Source organism: Pan troglodytes, chromosome 15 (genome assembly GCF_028858775.2).
Source record: "Pan troglodytes isolate AG18354 chromosome 15, NHGRI_mPanTro3-v2.0_pri, whole genome shotgun sequence".
NCBI classification, from domain to species: Eukaryota; Metazoa; Chordata; class Mammalia; order Primates; family Hominidae; genus Pan; species Pan troglodytes.
The window spans coordinates 69,681,015-69,706,906 of record NC_072413.2 but is presented as its reverse complement, the minus strand read 5'-3'; the positions used below and the strand labels follow the sequence as shown (position 1 = coordinate 69,706,906).

The 25,892-nt window shown below is 41.7% G+C and overlaps 1 protein-coding gene across 50 annotated transcripts in view; it reads right to left on the bottom strand.

The window, feature by feature from the left end:
- SIPA1L1 (signal induced proliferation associated 1 like 1) overlaps positions 1-25,892 on the bottom strand; it is a 417,177-nt gene that overhangs the window by 14,027 nt on the left and 377,258 nt on the right. For 31 of the 50 annotated variants that reach the window (XM_063792968.1, XM_063792979.1, XM_063792991.1 and 28 more), the window contains 5 exons: positions 24,789-24,913; positions 21,954-22,072; positions 17,638-18,080; positions 3,424-3,663; positions 2,475-2,640 (listed from right to left, as the gene is read on the bottom strand). In XM_063792968.1, coding sequence (XP_063649038.1) covers positions 2,475-2,640; positions 3,424-3,663; positions 17,638-18,080; positions 21,954-22,072; positions 24,789-24,913 — 1,093 coding nt within the window. Of the gene's footprint in view, positions 1-2,474; positions 2,641-3,423; positions 3,664-17,637; positions 18,081-21,953; positions 22,073-22,510; positions 22,574-24,788; positions 24,914-25,892 lie in introns of all 50 variants that reach the window. The other 19 variants (XM_063792953.1, XM_063792964.1, XM_063792990.1 and 16 more) reach the window with 1 other exon arrangement.

The window sequence follows — 25,892 nt, the reverse complement described above, 5'->3', positions numbered from 1 at the left end:
AGTGCCCCTGGCTATTAGTGACATGTGTCACCTGCACTCACAAGAAACTCTTCCTAAATACTGGAGCCACACGAAGCCACCTCCTTTGGTATATACCTGAGAGCACTGGCACTACTGTCTGTTCACTTGTCAGACTGTATGCCACCCTTGGGGAAAATAACGTTATCCTATCTCTGCTTGCCAGTGAGGTTTCTTAGAGTGCTGTAGCTCTGCCACTGTTCTTGAGGTCCTTGCTCTGCTGACAAATGAGCCTGGGAGTGACCCTGCCACTCAATATTAACAAAAACTCATAGGTAGCACTGGCTATCCAGGAAAATCAATGTGGCACATGAGTGGCTTTGGAGTGTCACAGCCCAAAGCTGGCCATGACACCTAGTATCCTGAAGCCTGAGGCAGTGACTCAGAGCCTTGAGCCAGGAGTGGCCTGGAAGACCTCTCAAGGGCATGCCAGCCTTACTGACACAGCAGAGCCTCCATCATTCAGATGACGACTCTCAGAAGACAAAGGGAGCTACTAAGCTGAACTCATCTGAAACTAAACCTGCTCAAATAAGATGAAACTGGAGAGAGAAAACCTGGGCCTATTCCCAGTTCCTGCTTCCAGCCTTCTCACTGTGATGGTTCAGCCAGCAGAAGCACTTTCTTCGCAGAGTCTCACAGTAATACAGTCACAACATAAAGAAAGCACACTCCTGTTTCAAATAGGAATGCTAAAGTAATTCATTTTGGAAATAAAAGCCAAGACCTGGAATAAGGACAAAATCAGACATTTGCCTTCAATTATTTCTACTGCATAAGTAAATCAAAAGAATGAAGGCTCTGAGCTTTCCCCTTGCCAAAAATGTTAAACTAGGAGTTGGAAGAAAAACTCCCTTCAGGGCAGGTTTTATTTCCCTTTAACCTCAAAGGAAAAATCTGAAATAATTTTTATTTTCAAACTGGTACTTGAACATTTTAATATACCTCTTTGGGTTTTGGTGGATAAAGAAAGAAGTTTCAAGCACTGTCTTTCGCAAGGTTGCTAAGGAAACCATTTGTGCCCTGAATGATGAGTCAGAACTGTTAAGTGCTGGCTTATGAGATGGAAATTACAGAAATCAAGAATGGCTACATCTGTACAATGATTTATTAACATAAATCATGTTAACAAATCATTTATTTCTCGACAAAACTCTAAAGTGGTCTTTGGGGGTACATTCAGTTCCTATGAATGTTGATTTTTTAGGTTTAGGGGGTTTATCTGGCCTATCTGGGGAGATGCATGCACACGCACACACACGCTAGCATGGTGCTAGGGAAGCCTGAGGGCGGCAGCCCCACACAGCTGCTCCACCCGCCATGCCTCTTGCACTCTGATCACAGTCTGAAGCTGGTGTGTGGTTTAGGAAATATTCTAGCTTCCATTTCAATCAATTCAATTCTCAAGGTTCTTCTTAAAGCTTTCTAGTCTCTTCAAATAGACTACAAATCATCCACCTAAGAACCTAGAGAACAGAAGACTTCAAAGTTTGCAGCCATGACCTTTCTGGGGGTGCACTCCCTTCTCCTAGGAGACCCAGAAGACCTCAGACAGAAATACCTATACTCAGAGTGACGTAACTTCAGGCCCAGCTCAATAAACACCCATTCCAATCCCCGGGGGCGTGAGACTCCACACTTTATAGAACAAGAAAGGAGAGAGCCTTAAGTGAGTTTCCAAAGGTCTTACAAGCTGAGACGAGTACACAAACCTTTCCATGTGGTCACATAAAGGTCTGGACAACACAAAAACGTACACACTGGACAGGTATTCAGGACTTGGTGCAGAGAGACTGGGTTTTAGAGAAGACATTTACCGTCTGGAATTCTGAGCATAAAATAGAAGGCTTTATGAAGTCAAGAGAGTTTGGAAAGTTCTGAAGGTGTGTGGGTAGACTTAGATTGCTGGATTGAAGCAGCAGCTGTACATTTACTTTTGTGGGTGTGGCAATGAGAGCGACTGTCTATCAGGCAGTTTCTCTGAGTGAAGAGAATACCATATATGGCCAGTAGGTTTGCTAGACAGGGTCAGGAGCAAATGGGGCCATTTCTGAGAAGACGAGGACCCTCTGGACAGAAGACAGTAAAACCCTTATGGAAAACGTTCTAGCTTTCCATAGGAGCCACAGGTGTCTCTGCACAGTTTCCAAGAAGTCATATCACCTAAGTGATGTTCAGGGAATCATGCACTCTGAGCAGGACACAGCAGAAGAATAAACAGCTGTAGGGGTAGGACCAGGTTAATAGAAACCATGACTAATGAGATGTGGCTGCAGGGACAGAGCACTGTCAAACACTGTGGACCAGTTATCAGGGAAATGGGATGATAGCAGGAAGTGAGACTTAGTGAAGAACAGCCAGTAACCAACACTTTCTGGAAAGTGTGACTATGGTTAATAGCCCCATCATGTCTGGCTTGTTTCTAATTGCCATCTACCCTGAGCTCTGTCTTGTACCTTAAAACTCTTCTGTGATTCAGGAGTTGGGCTTTCAAGATCAATTAGTTTCTTTAGATCTTCTTCAATGGTGGACTTGGAGGTTGGCTTAGGAGATGCCCGGAGGTCTCTGGTTGAGGCACGCAGCCTGGTGTGGGCTATTTCATTGCCATCGCTCTGATGACGCCTGGAAAAAAAAGAGAAGAGATGATACATACCAACTCAACAAGGCTAGCTCAAGGGCATGATGGGCTCTAAAGGATGTAAGTCAATATAAGTCAATAGAGAAATATTATGTGGAGAAACAGATAATTACTTCTGTTTATATGAGAATCTACTCATATAAACGCTTACTGAAGAAACAAAACCAATTTGAAACACAAAATAAAATCTGATGAATAAGTCACTCTTTTAAATAAAGCTATTAGTTTTACTAAGCCAAAATTAGCAACAGATTTACTAAACGACCACAGGGTATACATCCAAAATGCAACCTTTGCACAAACGAAAACAAAATAATTGAATGAATCATTTAATTTTTTGCTGTACTACCTTGTCAAAAAGTCCTTTATTTTCAGGGGTACTCACTCACTTTGTAATATTCCCTCTGGTGCCTACTGGCCTAGTTAAGAATTACACAGGAAGGCTGTGATTAATTTAATCAAAGGGACTAGTATGGTCTTAGCACCAGAGGGGCAATTATTCTGAAGTGTATCCTTCAAACACACCCTTTTCAAGATCTAAGATTCTCAAATCCTAACATTTTGCAATACATCTTATTTAAGGAATGAGGCAGAGAAATAATTTAAGAAAATATTACTTAGGAAAAAAAATAATAATCCCACCAACAGACCAACTCCTGCCAACCCCCTAGCCTGGCCTCTTTTGTTGTAAGAGATCACGCCAAGCTTTTCTATTCTCTGTCCTGTTAAAAGCAAGCCACCAGCAAGGGAAGGAAAGTAACTCTTACTTTCTCGTGTCCATAAATCCCACGGAGTTTATGGTTCCTTCGGGTTTTTTCCATCCAATCAGGTACTTGCTAGTAGCGCCCTGGCGAGGGTAAAAACTCCTAGGACCAGAGGAGGAGGAGGAAGAGGAGGAGAAGGATGGTGCGAGCTGTGAGGGGGCAGCTGGATGAAGCTCTTCTTTAGGTGAACTCCGGGCACTGGTGAAAACCACTGGGCTGGCAGAGTGTCGGGAGCTCATGGTACTGAGGAGAAGCAGGGCAAAGACATGTGTATCTCAGGATCATTATGTCAGCTATAAAAGTGCTGTCCGGGGTACGGGTGATGGCTGGGTTGAACAACAGTGAATTTTTCATGAACTATTAACAGCGATGCCTGGCTGGCCTTCCTGGCTTTCTCATCATAATTTAAATGTCTGCTCTCAAAGTGACAGATGACCACTAGGGCTTAGTCTGCACTTTAAAAAGTAAAAATACTTAAGACTGTCAGGGACACTTTCAACTTTTTTCACTTTTTTCACATTGGCACCACTGACATTTGTCACGGAAGTCTGGCAGTGGCAAGAGACAGAAGAAAGAGAAGTAAAAGGTCTACCGTCTCCATGCCTCTGTCTTGCTTTCCTCACAACTAGGGATTGTGGTGATGCTCTCTAGGACCAAGCTGAGGAGGGGAGAGTAGACTCAAGCAGGGCTATGGCTCTTCAGACTCACATCCAAGGCCAAGGGGCACAGTGAGTGCTCCTTCCCCATGGCAGCTGGCATTCCTATTGGCTCTGGAAGCTGCTGGTCGATGTATTTCAAACATCGGTTAAAGATTACAAAACTAGGGCTGGGCGGGGTGGCTTATGCCTGTAATCCCAGCACTTTGGGAGGCTGAGGCTGGTGGATCATCTGAGGTCACGAGTTCGAAACCAGCCTGACCAACATGGCGAAACCCTGTCTCTACTAAAAATACAAAAATTAGCTGGGCATGGTGGTGTGTGCCTGTAATCCCAACTACTTGGGAGGCTGAGGCAGGAGAATCGCTTGAACCCGGGAGGCAGAAGTTGTGTGAGCCAAGATCACGCCACTGCACTCCAGCCTAGGTGACAGAGTGAGACTCCATCTCAAAAATAAAAAAGATTATACAACTAAAGTCTGCATGACTAAAGAGTCCAAAACTCAGGGGTTTCAAGAGTTCCAGAGCAGAAAAAGGCAAGATTTTCAAAATAAGGGATGAGAGTTTTAGTTGACTAAAACTCATGTTAAAAGTGGAAGGCCTTTAACTGTAGGATTTTCATACTTCCTGCCCAGTGGTCTCACAGGACCACACTATTTGAGCCTTTCTGAGTTCTCCAGCATGGGGTGAGACCAAAGATGGCTGACTCTTGCTACAACAGACTTTCAGTTATTTTTACTTGAGGTTTAATTAACAGTATGTGGTCCCAAAGCGTTCCTCGATGGCACTTTCATTTGTCAAAAATGAATCGTCCTGACGTAAATAAAGTACGGACTCTAGTTAACAATACTGTATCAATATTGACTTGGGGAGGAAGATGACTGAATAGAACCCTCTAACAACTGTGCCTCCACAGGAACACCAAACTGAACAACTATCCACACAAAAAAGCACCTTCATAAGAATCCCAAATCAGGTGAGTGATCACAATACCTGCTTGTCACATCATATCAAGGGGAAAGAGCCACTGAAGAGGGTGGGAAAGATGGTCCTGCATCGCCTATGCTCCCTCCCCTACCCCTGGCAAAGCAGCTTGGAGAGAGAATCTGTGCACGTCGAGAGGGAGAGGGTGTGGGACTTTGCATTGGAACTCACTGCTGGCCTGTCACAGCAGAGCACAACACTGAGCAGAATTCTGCTGGCACCCACGGACAGAGCATTTAGACCAGCTCTGGGCCAGAGGGGAATTCTCAGCCAGAGTGGGAGGAAGCTGAGTCCCAGCTGGTTCTGCCACCAGCTGACCAAGGTGGCCTGGGGCCCTGAATACATATGAGTGGCAGTCAGGCCACAGGGACTGCAGTCCTTGAACAAGCCCCAGAGCTGCACTGGTTTAAGAAGAAGTGGACTTGGGATGCACATGACCCCATGTGACACCAGCCATGGTGGCCAAGGGAATGCCTACACCAACAATCCTCCAACTCCAGGCAGGGAAGCTTGGGGAGAGGCTCCTTCCACTTGGGGAAAGGAAAGGAAAGAGTACAGAGGGCTTTGTCTTACAACCTGAGTAGCAGCTCATCCACAGGAAAATAAAGCAGGTGGAATCCTGAAGCCCTCGATTCCAGAACTTTGCTCCTGAGTGGCGTTCCAGACCCACCCAGGGCCAGAAGAGAGTCTGCTGCCCTGAAGCGAAAGGCCCAGACCCAGCAGGATTCACCACCTGCTGACTAACCAGCCCCTGGGCCTTGAGTAATCATTGGTGGTAGCCAGGCAGCAGTCACCACGGGCCTTGGGTGGGACCCCGTACCGTGCTATCTTCAGGTCTGACCCTGTGCAGTGCCAGCTGTGGTGGCCATGGGAGTGCTTGAATCACCTTCCCCAACTCTAGGCAACCCAGCACAGAGAGAGACTCCTTCTGAGAGGGAAGAGAGAGAGAGAGAGACATTGCCTAGCAACCCAGAGAATTCTCCCTTATCTTGTCCAAGCCCATCAAAGCAGTGCTTCTTGGAGTTGGTGAGTCAAAGCGTTCCTGGACTTAGGGTGCCCCCTAGTGCCGATACATCTACAGTGACCACAAGCTAAGATCACAACAGTCCCATTTGAATACATGGAAAGCCTTTTCCAGAAGGACGGGTACAAACAAGCCCAGGCTGCCAAGATTGGAATAAATACCTAACTCTTCAATGCTCAGACACTGATGAATGTACACAGGCATCAAGAACATCCAGGAAGACATAACCTCATCAAATGAACCAAATAAGGCATCAGTGACCAATCCCAGAGTGACACAGAATTCAGACAGAGAATTCAAAATACCTGTCCTCGTGCAAGTTCAATAAACTTCAAGATATCACAGAGAAGGAATTCTGAATTCTATCAAAAATTTAACAAAGAGATCAAAGAGACTGAAATAGTAATTTAAAAATCAAGCAGAATTTCTGGAGTTGAAAAATTCAATTGACAAAGTGAAAAATGTATCAGTTTCTCAACAGCGGAATTGATCAAGCAGAAGGAAGAACTAGTGAGCTCAAGACAGGCTACATGAAAATACACAGTCACAGTAGAAAAAAGAAAAAAGAATAAGAATGAAACATGCCTACAAGAGCTACAAAATAGCCTCAAAAGGGTAAATTTGTTTTTCTTTTTTTTTTTAGACAGTCTCCACCCAGGTTGGAGTGCAGTGGCACTATCTTGGCTCACTGCAACCTCCGCTCCCAGGTTTTCTACTTCAGCCTCCTAAGTAGCTGTGATTACAGGCAGCCGCCACCATGCCCAGCTAATTTTTGTATTTTTAGTAGAGACAGAGTTTCACGATGTTGGCCAGGATGGTCTCAAACTCCTGACCTCAAGTGATCTGCCAGCCTTGGCCTCCCAAAGTGCTAGGATTACAGGCATGAGCCACCATGCCTGTCCTGTCAAAAGGGTAAATCTAAGAATTATTGGCCCTAAAGAGGATGTAGCGAGAGAAGGAGATCGGGGCACAAAGTTTATTCAAAAGAATAATGAACATTTCCAAACCTGGAGAAAGATATAAATATCCAGGTACAAGAAGGTCACAGAACTCCAAAAAGATCCCACCCAAATAAGACTACTTCAAGGCATATATTAATCAAACTCTCAAAGGTCAAGGATAAAGAAAGGATATCTGAAAGTAGCAAGAAAAAAGAAGCAAATAAAATAAAAGGGAGCTCCAATACAACCGGCAGCAAACTTCTTGGTGGAAACCTTACAGGCCCACAGAGTGTGGGATAACATATTTAAAGTGCTGAAGGAATATTGATTCTCAAGCTATAATAAATGTACTACACTAATGTAAGATGATGCCAACAGGGGAAACTTGGTGAGGGGTTTATGGGAACTCTATCTTTGCAACTTTTCTGTAAATTTGAAGCTATTTTGATATTAAAAAGTCCCACAATAGGCCAGGTGCAGTGTCTCATGTCTGTAATCCCAGCACTTTGGGGGCCAAGGCAGGCAGATCACCTGAGGTCAGGAATTTGAGACCAGCCTGGCCAACATGATGAAACCCTGTCTCTACTAAAAACACAAAAATAGCTGGGTGTGGTGGTGCACACCTGTAGTCCCAGCTACTTGGGAGGCTAAGCCCAGAGAATTGTTTGAACCCGGGAGGCGGAAGTTGCAGTGAGCCTAGGTCAATACACACTGGTGCTCAACATCATCGGTTACTAGGAAAATGTAAATTAAAACCACAATGAAGGACCATTACACACCTACCAGAATGGCTACATTAAAAGACTTATAATATCAAGTGCCGGCAAGGATGTGAAGCACTAGAGCTCTCATACACTGCTGGTGGGAGTGCTACTTGTTATGACCACTTCGGAAAACTAGTTCAGAGACCCTACTAAGTTGAACATATGTATATTCTTGACATGGATATTGCATTCCCAGAAACTCAAAAGAAACATATATGTATGTGTACAAAAGGACATGTACAGGAATTCTTAATATTGGCTGGGTGCAGTGGCTCACACACCTGTAATGCCAGCATTTTGGGAGGCCGAGGCGGGCAGATTACTTGAGCTCAGGAGTTTGATACCAGCCTGGGCAATATGGTGAAACCCTGTTTCCATAAAAAATAAAAAAATTAGCCAGGTGTGGTGGCATGTGCCTGTAGACCCAGCTACTTGGGGGGCTGAGGTGGGAGGATTGCTTGAGCTCAGGAAGTTGAGGCTGCAGTGAGCCAAGTTCACACCACTATACTCCAGCCTGGGTGACAAAATAAGACTCTATCTCAAAAAAATAAAAAGAGGAGGAAACAAAAAAGCAAAGATTCTGAATATCCAAAATTGGAAACAATCCAAATGTTCATCAACAGTATAGTGGATAAATGAGCTGCTATATTCTCACACTGTAACTATAACATAGCCATGGAGACAAGCAAATGTTACCTGCAACACATGGATAAATCTTAGCAACATAATGTTGACTTAAAGACACAGGACACAAATTAATGCAGATAGTATGATTCTATTTATATTATATAAAGTCCCAAAACAGACAAAATAAGGCTATTATTTTCTTAATTTTTGTTTTTGCTTTTGAGACAGGGTCTTGCTCCATTGCTCAGGCTAGAGTGCAGTGGTGCAATCACAGCTCACTATAGCCTCAGCCTCCTGGGCTTAAGCGATCCTTCCACCTTAGCCCCCCAAGTAGCCAGGACTACAAGTGCACACTGCCACACCTGGCTTTCACATGTATTCTTAAAAGGATAACTGGTTAAATAAGATCAACCCCGATTCTTGGTTTTATCTATGAACACAATGGGCTGACACTAGCTCCCAGGTGTGAAATGCCAGTGCACTTCTTTTCACTAGTGGTTCTAATTGAGACAGCCCCATTTAATTGATTAGATTTAGGCACAAAGGTTATGAGAGAAACAAATGAACAATTCACTGGTATGGCTTTCTTCTTTAATGCACACAACTCACAGCATGAAGCTGTGCACTTCAGTACACATGGCCTCTAATTCAGTGGGCCTGTGAGCGTCACCTGGGAGCTCTTCTAAAGCATACTTTCTTGTGTCCCAATCCTAGATATTTAATTTAGTAAAGGAGGAATGATGCCTGGAAGATTAGGCAAAATGTCCTCCAAGTGTTCACACCAACTGAGGCCTACTGCTCACTCTCATCCAGTTGAATTACACACATTGTTGTGACGGTCAAAATCCAGTTCCATATTGTCTAGGTGAAGAAGGTGAAGTCGCGGCAGCAGTGTTTCTCAAGCCACAGAACATGGCCACCTGTAGGTACTGATGTAACTGGGGAATCCTGGGCTTGTGTTAGATCTTCCAGAGCCCCAGAAGTCTGTATTTTAACACACTTCCAAAGTATTCTCATGTTTTTTTGGGTTGAAGAAATACTGCATTAGCCCCTCAACTCCTCCCACTCTAAAATGAGTCTGTCTCTGGGCACAGCTGTGGGTGGGCTCCTTGCAGCTGACCAACCCACTGGCCTGAGACTGCGTCAAGGGATGTGCACCCATACACTTCACCTAAGAATCTCTGAAGTAGATTAAATTACAATACAACTACCATGAAGCTATCAGCTTCATAATTTTTAAGGGGAGCTGTGTGGCTGGGCTCTTTCATTATCCTGGAAATTTCATGTTAATTTAATAGGCTGCAATTTCATTTTACTCACAGAGAGTTAAATCTTGTCATAGGAATTACGTAAGAAGGGAATGAACCAATAATATCTAACAAAAGGAAAAGAGCATTAGATGTAACAGGAAATAATAACTGCAATATGTTACTTTTCTCAATGTATAAGAAGTGAGTTTAACTGAGTATGGCCAAATTGGAATCACTAGAAATTTACTCAAGGTGTCTCTAAATTCTACATGAAGAAACTACTAACTTTAATTTTTCCATAAGCTATAGGGCATTTCTCCTTTCCTAAAAAGGAACAACCTTAGATTCTGTCTGGCCATGTCAGGATGTTAATTTTGAAAAGGAAGAGAGGATACACAAGTACATGATACCCCATATAAAAGAGGTCGGGCACAGTGGCTCACACCTGTAATCCCAGCACTTTGGGAGGCCGAGGTGGGTGGATCACGAGGTCAGGAAATTGAGACCATCCTGGCCAACAAGGTAAAACCCCGTCTCTACTAAAATACAAGAAATTAGCCGGGCGTGATGGCATGCATCTGTAGTCCCAGCTACTCGGGAGGCTGAGGCAAGGGAATCACTTGAACCTGGGCGGCAGAGGTTGCAGTGAGCCAAGATCGTGCTACTGCACTCCAGCCTGGCAAGAGAGCCAGACTGTTTCAAAAAGAAGAGAGGTAGTGAGGTCACCGAGGATCTGGGACAGCCTGAATCTGTCCAAACTTCTCATCTTGACCTGATGCTCAAATGAAACCATGGACCACGTGTACAGCAACCTGGTGATTTTACATTCCCAGCTGTGGCGAAGCTTTATAGGAGGGGATGCTAGATGACCAATCTGCAAAAAAGATGCTACTCTCAGCGGGTGCTGCTTTAAGGAGGACCTACATCTATTTGCTGACTTTGCCAAGCGATGAGCCACACAGGATTGGGAAGCCTGAATGTCATCAATCAAGGCCCAGAGTGCTGAACCTATGAGGCCTGGGGAGACCGCTGTGAATTCCTGCATCGTCACTGAGATCATCATATCCTGTGAAAAACATCTGCCAGCCACTGTCTGTGTTGTAGAAAGCTGCTGATGGGAAAACTTGGAGTCATCTACTATTTAGGCATGGCAAGGGGGTTTTAGACAAGCTTGGCCTGCTAAAGATGGTATTTTCAGGAAGCAGAGAGAAGCAATTAGTCACCTGTCCAATGGCTGTGGCAAAATCTGGGCAATGGCTGAATGCTGGTCTAATACCAAGGAGAGGAGAGCTGATCGGGTTTCCTGTGATTGCTTGTACAAATAACAAGCCTTTGGGTGACGGATAATGATTAAGGAGGACTCCTCCCACTGTGTTCAGCACTAGCCAATTCTGTACTCTATCCAATAGAGTACAGTACGGAACACAATTTAGAAGACACTAATTCCAAAGGACTGGGGGGAAAACAAACAAGTGAAGTAGGGATGATTAAGTTGACAAAGAAGATATCCAAGTGACTGCAGTAAAGAAAAATTGTCCATCTATAAAAGGCAGAAATTTAACAGTATAAGGGCATATTAATACATACAGCATAGGGAAATGAGTGGCTAGCTATATGCAGCAGCAGAAGCCTCAGGGATCACCGTGGACCACAAGCTGAAAAGCCTGTAACGCTAAGCTATTTAGTAAGGGGCTAACAAGATATCTATGAACATTATCATTTTATTGGGCATAGCTGAGAAGAGTGTCATGTCCAAGTTTTGCATCTAAAAAGGATAAAGAAAACAAAGCCAGACGCTTGAGAAGAGAAAATATGATTACAGGATGAAACACACAAAGTGTAGTTATAAGAGCTGTGGGAGATACCTGCTTGTTAAAAGAAAAGTCACTAGAAAATTGTTAGGGCAGGTGATGAAGAGCTTACAAAAGGAAATGACAAAAAACCTTTGGTCTTAAAATGACATTTACAGTTTGCAATACATTTGATAATCTTTTTTATTTTCAACAAACATATAAAAACAGCCATTTAGTAGGTGGAACAGGACTTTGGTTTGGTGGTACTAGGCTATGCTAATGTGTATGACATGGCACATTACCAGCTGCAGGCTTTATCCATTAGACACTGAGTTTCTGACCTGCTGTCTATTGTGTAGAATCTGAACAAGCTGACTGCTGAAATGCAGTTTGCTGGCCAGTGAACTGAAAGATGCAATAGTAAGCCATCTTCATTTGTCACCATGTGCTTGTATCTGTTTAATTTGTGCACCTTAAAATCCTATGGTGTTTTCCATGACCAATACGCCATCTCCTAGATTACAGATGAGTGACAAGCCAGGTGAAATGGTACAACTGGCCACAGGCCACATAGCTGATCAATGGTAGAACTGAGACTTGAACCAGGGTCTCAGGCTCCAAATCTATTTTCCCTATGTTCCTCTCCCAACTTGCCTGGGGGTAGAGAGCTATACCAAATTTTCCTTCTTTCTTTTTTTGCAAATGACCACGTTATAGTCAATAATCTATATCCAATAACTAGGTTAAGGCAAGCAGGGCCAACACATGTTCTCAGAATCTTAGATGTCAAAAATCTTCATGTTTAGAAAACACTCAGCTCATAAAAAGACATTTATTCTCTCTTAATTGTGTATTTGAGCTGTAGCTAGAGGAATGGAATTAAATATTGAAAAGGGAGAGGACTTATTATATACTGAAATTATTTAGAAAAGTTGTGTGGGCCAGGCTCAGTGGCTCATGTCGGTAATTCCTGCACTATGGGAGGCCAAGGTGAGAGGACTGCCTGAGCACAGGAGTATGAGACCAGCCTGGGCAACATGATGAGACCCTGTCTCTATAAAAATATTAAAAATTAGCTTAGCATGGTGGTGCATGCCTATAGTCCCAGATACTCAGGAGGCTAAGGTAGGAGGATCACTTGAGCCCAGAAGGTTGAGGCTATAGTGAGCTGCAGGGCCACCACTGAACTCTAGCCTGAGTGACAGAATGAGAGACCCTGTCTTTAAAAAAAAAAAAGGGAGAAAAGCTGTGAAATCTCTTGAGATTATTTCCCTCCCCACCGCCCCAATAAAACAATTGTATGAATTCTCATCCTGGTAGAATGCTTTACATATGACGAAGAATGGGCTCTCTGCCCTTTCTGAATTCCTTTTGGCCTTATGATTTAATGACACTTGAAGAATTTGGGCTTGCTACATCAACTGAATGAATGGATTAGTTGCTTCATAGAACAAAGCAAAAAAATGTTTTGTTGGTGAGATCTGCATCAAGCATCTGTGGCTTGACAGAGGGCTCATTTTCTCAAGGTTCACTTGAAATTTCTTCCTCAGTGGTTCTATTTTTCAGTCTTTGAGGTTACTAAAAGTAACTGGTTCTGGATAAAATAACCACCCCCAAAAGCTGGAAGAGGTGTGGCAAGATCGCTTAGGCCAAATCACCTGGAGTTCTGCCATGTAACAGCAACATAGAACATAATCGTGAATGTTTATTGTATGCGGTGATGCAAAGCAAAAATTGCCAATTAAAATGATCCATACCCACAACCTAGGCTAAGGCAAATAGAGTCAACCACATCTCTTAAGAGAAGTTCTGGTTTTGTTATTTTAGAGGGTGAATTTTCAAATTCTGAGTTAGTCCATAATATTTAGAAAAATGACATTCTCATCTTAAGGAAAAAATATAAAACAGAGGCAATTAATTGTTAGTAACTAAAAAAAAAAAAAATTTCCAGGCAGAAAAGATTTAGAGAAGGAAATGTTACAGATAAAGACAACTGAGTAACTTCTAAACAAAGATGGAAGGCATATTTCTCACATCCATAGGATGCCAATGAGGGTGCAGGGAACAGGGCATACACAGAGGCACACAGACAGCCCAGTGTGCCAGAGTAGCCTGAGGCAGTCCTAATGTTCAATGTAAACCACACATAAGAAGCCTTTCTTTTCCTCAGCTCTCAAGAAACATACAGCTTTTGTGGCATGAACAGTTAACTTATTAGATCAACCAGAAAAAGCACATTCATGAAATTGAGCTGTGTTGACAACTGTGAGCAGGCATTTTTCTTGGTCTTTAACCAGTTCTTCCAGTGATAATGTCAGACACTGACCAACATATATCTAGATCCTGACTGATATTTGTATATTAGCTGTTCTAAAGTTCTTCCTTGTCATACTTCGTAGAGTTTAAAAACTTTTATGTAGACATGACAGTTTACTAAGACTTCATGCTACACAAAACTCTATGTATGCTCTCATACCTACACCTATAAGCACTGCAGCTCTGTGCAAATACTGATGCATCTGTACAATAACCTTCAAAATAGTTAGTGGTTTTCTAAGAGCCAGGAGTTGAGGATTTATGTAACTTTTGAACTGGTTTGAGTCATCACGCAAAAAACATAAAGAAAAGTCATTCTTTCATTTTTTTGAGACAGTGTCTCACTATGTTGCCCAGATTGACCTCTAACTCCTGGGTACAAATGATCCTCCTGCCTCAGCCTCCTGAGCAGCTGGGACTATAGGCCCATGTCACCGTGCCCAGCTAGTTATTCCTATTTGCTCACTGGCATGTATTGAGTATCAATCTATTATGTTCACGTTGGCATGGCCTATGCAAATGTACTTAGGATGAACATATTGGGTGAAAAATCCTCTTGTACTGACTAGATGGCAGTAAAAAGGTATATGTGATCGCATAAGTGGGTAGTAATTGGCTACAGGTGTCTGAGGGGGCCTTAGGGAAGCAAGAGGAAAGAGACCTGGAGAATAGCTGGCTAACAACCGTGGACACCAAAACAAGTCAGGTCAGTCAGTTACAGAAGAGATGTCTATGTGCAAGCATGAGGTAGGGTTTTTAGCTTTCTCATGTGTGTTCTTAAATTAAGCTCCAACATCAGAAACAGCATTGGTCAGCAGGTCTAGAGGATTTTGGACTAACTGAGGAGGTCCTTGATTGCCACACAAACTGGCACTGCCTACTGCCAAGGCCAGAACGCTAAGAAGAAAATGAACGCTGCTTAAATTTAAGAATGTCCTTAAATTACTACTATCTTCACCTCTCCTAGGCTTACCACTAATCATTTTTTTTTTCAGTGGTTCATTTTAAGATCTGAAAGTGAAACAGCCATTACCAAAAAATAAAATAAAATAAATTTTCTCCCTACATTTCCAAGCTTCATAAAGATACACATATATTCTAGGGAGCAATAATTTAGAGCAATTAATAGACGTTTTTAGTTATAGAAAGTTACCAGTATGTGTGGCTTATTTTAATGACATTCAAATATAGCAACTCTATGTAATTACCAACCTGTATTAATGTAGCTCTCATGAGGAGCTACAAAAGATCTGCATGATCATCAAGAGGGAGACTAGAGGACAGAGAAGGTAGGAATGGAGCCCAGCCAGAAAGATGCAGTGAAACTTAATCACTGTAATTTAGACTTTGTCACTGAGTCCCAGGTACAAGCTCTTTTAAGCACTGTCAAGATATCTCTACATTAATTGCTGTTCCTGTCTTCTGAGGACACAAACACTCTAATTTGCTGTGATTTTAGTTTTTCTATAGCAATGTGCATTTGGTGGCTAAGTCCCCTTTCCTCCAGAAAAGGCAGGCTGCTAAAGCTCTGATTATCCAACTCACTCTGCCAAGATCAACATACCAAAGTCTCAAAACATCCCTACTTACCAGAGTCTAGAAATGAATGTGACTCAAATGAGTGGGTGAGAAGCTCTGCCACCCTCCCTGAATGGCCACATTCTTCTCTTCTCTAGTAAGTTTGACTTTCAATAGGAGAGTTATTTCTAAAGGATGATTTCAATGATTCTGCATTCTTCCAGTTAGAAGCAGAAAATTTAGATAATCCTTTGAGGCCTTCAGGCAGCTCCAGTCAGCACATTCAGATAATGCAAACCCAGGTGCTTTTTTCAGGGAGCTTTGTTGATCCCCTGGGATTTGTTAGATAATGGCACAGCCGCACATTCTGTGCTTTGGTTTCAGGGGCCCAGCTCTTTCCAATCTCACTCCATGGTGATGCCATTTGAGACAAGATCTCTATAACCAACTTTCTTCTGCCATCACATTGGACCAGAGAAATATTTTCAGATGGAAGACATTCTTAAAAAAAGGCATCCTCCTTTCAAAATGACAAATTGAAAACCAAAGAAATAGGAGTCAAACTAAACTTAAAAACCAGAGAGAAACTATTCAGATATGCAAAATGTTGTAAGTCAATGCACAGTCTACAGAGATGGGGATGTGCCAAGAACAGCCAGCGAGTGTCATCCTTCTGTCTTGTGTGATTCTGTCTATATGGTTATGGCATCTGATGCCCACTTCCTGTTCTACTTTGGCAAACACATCTCTTATACCATTTGAATCAAACAATCTACTTTCTGAATTGTGGAATGGAATACATAGTACTCAAGAATATTGAGACTACTTTCCCAATTTCCTTTTGCTTGGAAGCCATGGAGTTTCCAGACCTATCACCATCATTTTGAGATCTGCAATGTGGTAGTGGTAAACAGAAACAAAACTAGTGAAAGGCTTCATACCATGGGGCCTGACATTTTAAATGAAGGGAAGCTCAATGATAAGTAACGATAGAGACTCCATGAGAAAACAAAATACTTAGCTGGTCAAGTGAAAGCAATCCAAATTAAGTAGAGGACGTCCTCTCTCCTTCAGGTTATCTGGGCTTTACTGACAGATTATGTGCCTAAATTTCCATTTGAAAAATAAAAACTAAATTAAGCCTCTCTATTACTTTTCTTTTTCTTTCTTTCTTTTTTTTTTTTTTTTTTTTTTTTTTGAGACAGAATCTCACTCTGTTGCCCAGGCTGGAGTGCAGTTGTGTGATCTTGGCTCACCGCAACCTCTGCCTCCTGGGTTCAAGCGATTCTCCTGCCTCAGCCTCCCAAGTAGCTGGGATTACAGGTGCCTGCCACCATGCCCAGCTAATTTCTGTACTTTTAGTAGAGACGGGGTTTCACCATGTTGGCCAAGCTGGTCTCAAACTCCTGACCTCAAGTGATCTGCCCACCTCGGCCTCCCAAAGTGCTGGGATTACAGGCGTGAGCCACCACGCCCAGCCTCTACTATTTTTCTTGCGGTCATAATCATAGCAGACCCAGAAGACAGCAAGGTTAGATGCTCTCACACATTGATCAATGACTGACAACAATCGAAGATAAAAGGAGAAACCACACAGAGATCAACAGGCCTAAAAAGACAGTGATGGAATGCTTCTTCCCTATGTGGATCTTGTCACATTGGGGATTTTAGGCTCCAATCAAGAGGAAACGACAAATAGCATTTATTTTATCTAGAGGTGTGATCTCCAAGGATACAGGGGAATGTGTACTTTCCTATTCTGAAAGGTATGTCTAATTTTAGCTACACGTTTCTATTGGACATCCCCCACTCTCAACCCATTGCTGCCAGGAGCCAATTACTGAAAAAAAGTTACAATGTAAGTATCAGGTAAGTGAGGTTCTCGGCTTGAGAGGCACGTAAAGGACGTGCTTGGCATCGCAAACGATGCTCTGTTACTCAGAAAAGACCCCTTTCTTTTAACAATATGGTCAATATTTTAAAAACATAGTCTTCAAAAGCTTGTCCCAGTATACATTCCCTATTACTCACCGAAAGCCAACATTACAAAATTACAAATTTCCTCTCAAATTGTAGTAGCCAGGAACATTATTTTAAAAATCAAATCCAACTTTAAAAAGAATAAATCTGCAAAATTTTCTCACAGTTTAAAATAATGCACTAAAATTGCAGGATTAAAGTATTTTGAAGGCAAATAAAGGGCATTAAACATATAAAAATAATTGTCACTGCAGAAAAACCTCCTTTCCTTATACACTATTGAGCAAAGTAAAGTGGGCTGAGGCCAGGGAACTGGGCTTAGGTCTGGGCTGGGAATCAGAGAGACAGCGGGGAAGGGTGGTTACCTTGTGTGGGAAGCAGCATCGTTTATACTGAAGGTGCTGTTCTCCCTTGTCAGAGGGCTCGAGCCGGCTTGGCTCTTGCTGTGTATGTCTAAGCTCAGGGAAGACTCTGTTTTCCGGTCCAGGCCGTGGCTCTCTGTCTCCAAAGTCCGATCTGCCATGGAGATTACTTCACTGGAGCTGTGCCATAGGGGTGCCACTTTCTCCTTGCCTGACCCTGAGCGAGGTGACGATGTGGCAGCCCCCAGTGAGGCTGTGCTGCCGTGGCTGGGGCCATAAGAGGTGGTGTCAATGCCACTGTCAGCAGAGGTGCCTTGCAGATAGTTATAGCTGTTGAGTTCGGATTCTGTGCGGTCCCCATCGTACCACTTCTCATCACTATGGGCACTCGACGCATTGCTGGAGAGAGTATTGCTACTGGAGTGGCTCGAGTAGTGGCTATCAGACTGCAAGAGAAGCAGGATTTATTTGAGAGCAAAGTTTTGCTTCCTGAACAAGAGACTAACAGAAATGACACTGTGATTAATTTCTAGTTATAGGGCTCTGAAGGCCTAAAAGTTCCAATAATGACTAGTCACAGTAAGACAGGGAACCTATGTCACTATGGTCCATTCAGAAGTATCCATGGTAAAGAGTACTAGAAACGTGTTTTTTTTTTTAATCTATTTTTCATTATTTGATTTATGCTAAAGTATCAATACTATTGAGATTATTTTAGTCAGGAAGAAATTTAAATTGTCATTGAAGTTTTAGTATCTTAAAAAAGAAAGGAAATGACATTTCCAAAGGGATTATAATTAGAAAGCATGTTAATTCTAAAAGCCCTATTTGTTCAGAGTAAATAGAAGGCTGAATATAAGACTTATGTCTAGAGAGAGCTCCTTCCCCAATTAGCCTCTGTTTAGGAGACAGCCTTCTAAGACATGCTTTGAGGTGAAATTTATACAGAGGTACCAAGGTAATTCAATGGGGAAAGAATTAGGTTTATCATGAAATGATGGTGAGACAACTGAATATTCACATGCAAAAAAGAATAAAGTTGGAACTGGGGCAGCGGCTCACACCTATAGTCCCAGCACTTTGGGAGGCCAAGGCAGGTGGATTGCTTCAGCTCAGGAGTTCAAGCCCAGTCTGGGTAACACAGCAAAACCCCATTTCTACAAAAAATACAAAAATTAGCCAGGCGTGGTGGTGCCTGCCTATAGTCCCAGTTATATAGGAGGCTGAGGTGGGAGGATCGCTTGAGCCCAGGAGGTTGAGGCTACAGTGAGCCGAGATTGTGCCACTGCACGGCATTCCAGCCTTGGTGACAGAGTGATACCCTGTCTCAAAAAAAAAAAAAAAAGAAAGAAAGAAAGAATAAAGTTGAATCCTTACCATATAGAAAAATAAACTCACAAATGATCAAAGATCTAAATGTAAAAGCTAAAACTATAAAGCTCTTACAAGAAAACATATGTGTAAGTCTTCAGGACCTCCAGTTATAAAATGGTTTCTTAGCTATGACAACAAAAGCATATGAAACAAAAGAAAAAAATAAACTGGACTTCATAAAAATTTAAAACTTTTGTGCTTCAAATAACCCAATTAAACAATGGGCAAAGGATTTGAATAGACATTTCTCCAAAAAAAAAAAAAAAAAAAAACACCAAAAAACAAATGTCCAACAAGCACATCAAAAGATATTCAATACCATTAGTTATTAGGCAAATACGAATCAAAACCACGAGATGCCACTTTGGCTATAATAAAAAAAGCCAGATGATAATGAATGTTGGCAATGTTGGGTATATAAAATGGGGTGGTAACTATGGGAAAACAGCTGCAATTCTATGTTGGTATATATATATACCCAAGAGAAATAAAAAGGCATGTTTCATTGTACGTGGATGTTTATAGCCAAATTATTCATAATAGTCAAAAAGTAAAACAAACAAAAAATCCAAGTGTCCATCAACTAATATATGGATTAAAAAATAGGGTATATCCATAAAATGGAATATTATTCAGCTATGAAAGGGAATGAAGTACTGATTCATGCTACAACATGGATGAATCTTGGGAACATAATCAGCGAGAGAAGCCAGGCTCAAAAGGCCACATATTGTATAATTTCATTTGTATGAAATGTCCAGAGTAGGCAAATCCAGAGAGAGAAACTGGTGACTGTCTAGGTCTCCCAGGGGATGACAAGCAGTCGGTGGTGGTGATGAAAATGCCCAGGAATCAAGCAGTGCTGGCCGGATAACTCTGTGAAAACGCTGCTACAACTCACTCAATTGTATATTTTAAATGGGTAAATACTATGGTATGTGAATTATATCTCAATTTAAAAAACATATAGAACTCTTTCCATATGCTGGCTTAGATGCTTAGAAAGAACATTTGATAGAGTTTCCCAAATAAATAAGAATTTAAAAGATATCTGAATAAAATAATATTTTAAATTAGAGGGAGGCGGGAAGTCCAGATGATTGCTGGAGATTAAAAGAGGAGAGAAGGAACTGTGTGTGTGTGCGTGTGTGTGTGTGCATGTGTGTGTGTCTTTTGGTAGAGGAAGGAGCAGGCTCTTCATTGGCTAAGGGGAGGGGCAGGAATAGGACATGCCAGTTTCTTTTTTTTTTTTTTTTACGGAGTCTTGATCTGTCACCCAGGCTGGCGTGCAGTGGCATGATCTCAGCTCACTGCAACCTCTGCCTCCCGGGTTCAAGCGGTTCTCCTGTCTCAGCCTCCAGAGTAGCTGGGACTACAGGTGTGTGCCACCACACCTGGCTCATTTCTTGTATTTTTAGTAGAGACGGTTTCATCATATTGGCTAGGCTGGTCTCAAACTCCTGACCTCAAGCGATCCACCTGCCTAGGCATTCCAAAGTGCTAGGATTACAGGTGTGAGCCACCGTACCCAGCCACCAGTTTCACCTCAAAGTGAAACATCTCTTCCCCTTGAAAAAATAATCAATCCCACTTACTTTATTGGTGTTACTCTAGTTTTTCTCAATAACAACTTACTAAGTGCTGTAATAAAGCCTTCATTTATTCTTAATAGGACAGAACTTCTTTAGCTCCAGACCTGTGCTGTGAAATCTGGTGACCCTTAGTCATGTGTGGCTATTGAGTACTTTCAACATGGCTGGTTTGAATTGAGATGTATCAAGAGTGTAAAGTATATAATCCATTTCTACAGAAACATAATGGGAACCATATATGTAATTTTAAATTTTCTAGTAAAAAGTAGAAAAGAAACATGTGAAATTAATTTTAATAATATATTTTATCTAGCCCAATGTGCCCAAAATATTATTTTACCATGTAATCAGTATAAAAATTATTAACGAGGGAGGGGAAATTTATAGATCAATTGGGATAATCTATCATTTACAAGTAGATTTGTGACAATATCACATTGTCACAACTTGCCTCAGTAAATATTTTCCTCATAGAAAGGTTTTCCTCAGTAAACCTTTCTCTTCAGAGAAAAGCGCAGGGCATGCTAACTCTCCCTTGTTTTTTTTAGCTTCAATATTCATTTTTCTATAGCAAAACTTACATGCATCTCTCATTTAAAGTTCTCTGGGCATCTTCCATAGTGAACCAGTAAGCATGAAATACAATATTTCCTCATTCTATAGAATGACGTGAATATAAACATACACATTCCAGTGAACAGACACACCAAGGAAATCAACTGCATGGGGAGGGTGTCCCGTCCCAATAGCGGTATCAGGGAAGAAGAGTGGGGAAAAAAATAAGAGGGGAGTTGGAGAATGATAACCTCATATTCCCAATTTTACTGTAAGTGAGAAGGAATTGTGTATTACTATAGCTAAAGGATGAAATGTGTATGGCTATGAAAGACAAGAGAAGCGGTAGAGGAGGCATAGGGGAAGCTGTCTGTCTCCTACACCTCCTCTACTGCAGCAGAATCAAAGATATGGTTGGAGCATCAGTCCTGCTGGAGTCCTCTCATGGCTGGAGCAGGACTGACGCTCCAACCACATCTCATGCTTGCAATTGTGTAAGCAAATAAAATCAACTTCTAACACATTTCCACTCCTAACATTTCAGGATTGTTAGTGACTGAATCAGATGACCAGACCTGTGGGGGTGGCAGAAGCACAGCAATGAGGAGTTACAATTTATCTCAAAGCAATCTAAAGGCCATGGCAGCAGAAACTGCAAGGCCATGGCAGCAAACGACCACTCTTTGCCAGAATGATTTCCTCTTTGGCCATGCAGAGGAAAGAGCAGAGCATTTTCATAGTGCAAGGAAGGTACACTGCTAGGAATCTAATACTTTTTTAAGTTTACAGTTAACTTACATGCCCTTGTTTGTTTGGAGACAAATGAACCACTGGATCCTGCCGCATTAATCTCCCACTGGGGCTCTCTCGGAAAGCTGGCAGTACCTTTGATACTGCTGGGAGATGGCATGTTGGCTCTGGAATACAGCATAGGACATTATGGTGCAGGCACTAAGCAGAAACAAGCACATGGTGACAAATGAAGATGGCTTGCCATTGCATCTTTCAGTTCACTGACCAGCAAACTCTGCATTTCAGCAGTAAGCTTGTTAAGAGTCTATTTGATAGACAGCAGGTCAGAAACTTAAGTGGCTGATGGATAAAGCTTGCAGCTGGTGACAACTTGTCACGTCATACACATTAGCATAGCCAAGTACCACCAAACCAAAGGCCATGAACAACGCAGCAAAGTTCAGAATCAACTTTTGGTTTGGGGGAAAAATTTAGATTATATGAATTAAATTTATGAAATTCATTCATTGCCAAGTGTGGCTAACCTAGCTTGGTCTACATTACCTAGACAGGCATGGATGCAATCACGTGTTACTTACCATGACACTTTGGAAATATTTTACCTGTATATTCATGCTGCTCGAGGACAAAAGAATTGAAATCCTGAGGTCCTCTATAACTGTAAGCTGAGCACAACAGAAAAGACACACAGCAACTAGTTTACTTAAAACAATTGCTTCCTTTTGGACTCCAAGCTGGCGTTCAAGATGGGGTTCCAAAAGTGAGAGATAAAGAATTTATCCTCCATAACACCACTATAGCTAATAGCAAGAATCCTGGGCCTCTGAAACACCCTTCCTAACGTGTAGAGGACAGGGCAAAATACTCCTTGACTCTGACTCTCAACCATTTCCAAAAGCAGAGGCAGAAAAGTGAACAGCCATAAAGATAAGTGAGCCAAGTCAGTAGGCTAAACTCCTGTCTCCACTGTCAGGAGGGTACCTGTTGATAACACACTGATGCCTAACCAATAAGAACCTCGTAAACATTCTCAATCAGTGCAAGTCATTAGAGAATGTTGTTCTTATAAACTGAGTAGAGAATGGTCAGCCCATTATATACTCAATATTGGGTACTGAGTAATAAAAATGCAACAATTATTTTTCTTGACTTCTCCCTGGAATGGCTTATACCAGCTAAGCCTTCTGATTCCTTCTGATGTGCCAGTTAGGAAAGGCTTGGTTATTTTTCTGGAATGCTGGGATATCAAAAATTATTTTTAAAATTATTTTAATATTTTATTTGAAGGGTTGGATTTCCCATGGTGAAAGGCCACCACTTGGACCTCTTGTACTGTAGTGAAAAGGCTTCTTTGGCAGGCTTCAGGGGTATCTTATTTTTAAAAAAGTATACCTTACAAAAAAGATCAACAAATAGGTTTTAAAAATTCATCTACATTCATTTTTAAGTCTTATCTATTAAGAGTGGGATGCCACTAAAGTAAAGTGGATGCAGGGAAAAAAAGACTAGAGGGAGGTTTGTGTGAGAGAATGAACAGGGGTCTAGGAAGAACCTTGTAATCACCCTTTCCATCCCTTCTCACTCCGTGTGACTTCCCGAGAGTGGGAGGCATGACACTGCATGCCTCACAAAGGGCTTGCTGGCAGCCTTGTTCAAAGCCTGCACTAGGAGCCAAAAAAAGCTGCTAAAGTCATGCTGAAGAAGGGATCCTTTTCACATGTGTCGTTACCATCTCAACAGTATCAAAACATATGGGATTTAAAACATTCTGTCAAGAGTAGAAAAGCAGATCAGAATATGCTCAGGTTTTCTGTGTAGGGGTGGGTAGGATAAGAGTGGAGAATGACAGATGGCTTCAATAACAAGGCACATCTCACTGAAGCTACTGGAACAAAGCATATCTTCAGAACCTAGGAACTCCATTTCTCTTCCTCAACCCCTGTCTTAGTGGAACACATCTCCACTCCTTTCTATGTCTATGGTTAGTACATTTACTTGGGCACAGTCATTAAAACAGGACGAAACAATGAATTTGCAGAGAAGATTAACAGATGGGTCTTGTCTTATAAGATTATCTTTTTTAGCCCTGAAATGTACACCTTTTTATCCTACACTGATGCAACTAGAGATTAAACAAAGGAGGAAAAAATCCAACAGTCTAACAATCTAGATTCAAGTTAATGATGCACCAACTGTGTTGGTACCAAATCCCTGAGGCTCCTGTGTTGAAAATCTTGTTTCATGGCAAAATGTTATTGTATCAACTAGTGTTATGGTGTCACTGTGAAACAACATATATATAGAAAGAAAGGGCTATGCAGTAGAAATCCGGGCACAAGCTCACTAATGCAAATCTCTTCCACCCAGCTGTTTCATACTGCTAAGACATTTCCTTAGCTGACAGCTTAATAGCAGAGTGAGAAGAATTTTTTTTAAAAGCACATCAGGGAGGAAAGAGATTCTAAGCAAGCTACGGATGTGACTAAACAATAATTGTATCTCTTTTCCACTTTGTTAGTAGTTTTGTTTTTCAAATTGACATTAAGTATACCAAGCAATCTCTCAAGGCACTTATTCTAGGCAAAAACAAATAAACAACGGGGAGGAAGGTACTTAGTCTGGTAGTCTGGTGTTTTAATCTAGGTGCTCAAAATAATTCCTATCGCCTTTCCAGTTTTGAATTTGGGGTCACTTAGAATTCCTTTTCTCTTAGGTCTTATTTATTGTTTTCACTTATACATAATCTAACAGAGACTTAATTCTAATTCATATTTATTAACTAGGGCTATCTTTTATAACAATGTTTTGATAACATCATCAAGAGGTGACCTAAGTCACCTTGTAAAAGCAACTTTCTTCTTGTAGAAATTGATTACTTACCCATCTGGTCAGCAATGCTATCCTCACTTCTTTGCCAGCTAGGCGTGGATTTTCCGCTGCCACCAATATCTGACTGGGTGTTCTGCCTGTCAATGGAGGCTGGGGATCTACGGCTCACTCCAAACCTGTGGTGATTTCCGCAAAGGCAAAGACAACATCAGGGACCTTACCCATGAGGGGAAGGCAGTCCTGGGTGTAATGAACTAAATTTTAATGACAGGCACTACTGGTTTTTGCTTATGTGTCTGTACTTGTATACACACCCTGGTTCGTGTTTACGTGGGTGTGGAAATGTGTATGTTGTGGTCAATATACACCACTCTGCTCAAAAAGGTATGCATGCTATGTAAACAAACTTGTAACAATGAGGGCGGAAGCCATTAGGACTGAGCTAACCTAAGGTATGTAGTATAAGAAACCAAAATTTTCTAAGCCCTCGTACAGCCAAGTTCAGACTTACTCACAGCCAAAAGAAAAAGTTCACAAACTAAATATTAATATTCCATATATATCTTCCAAATGGTATATTGTGGAGGTTTGTTTCTCTTAACTTGGTAGTTTACTAAATCATTAAGTCAGTGGTTCTTGGAACAAGTATTTTCTGAGTACTTGCTTTGTGGTCTGAAATACAAAGATTACTATCATTTAGATCATGTAGAAACCACGTTCAAACTGTATAAATTTTAAACTGCCTTTGGGAAGGGCAATTTGGAAGCAGGTAAACTGGCAAAAAATAAAGGCAAATGTTTATTTCTGGAAAGAACATTTAGCTATTTAGTGAGCCAGTTTTATTTTTCCCTTTGTAAAATAATAATACATGCTTAATTAAAGCATATGCCTTGACTAGCAATATCAACAAAGTAAATACTGACTGAGCCCATGAAAAAGTGCCAGAGTGTAGAATTTAAACATTCATATGGAAATTTACTAATGTATATGTGGTTACTAATGAACTTATGCATAATCTATATAATAAAAGACCAAATAGGGGCCAGGAGCAGTGGCTCACGCCTGTAATCCCAGCATTTTGGGAGGCAGATACAGGAGGATCACTTGAAGACAAGAGTCAAGACTTGCCTGGGCAACAGTGTGAGACCCCAGGCT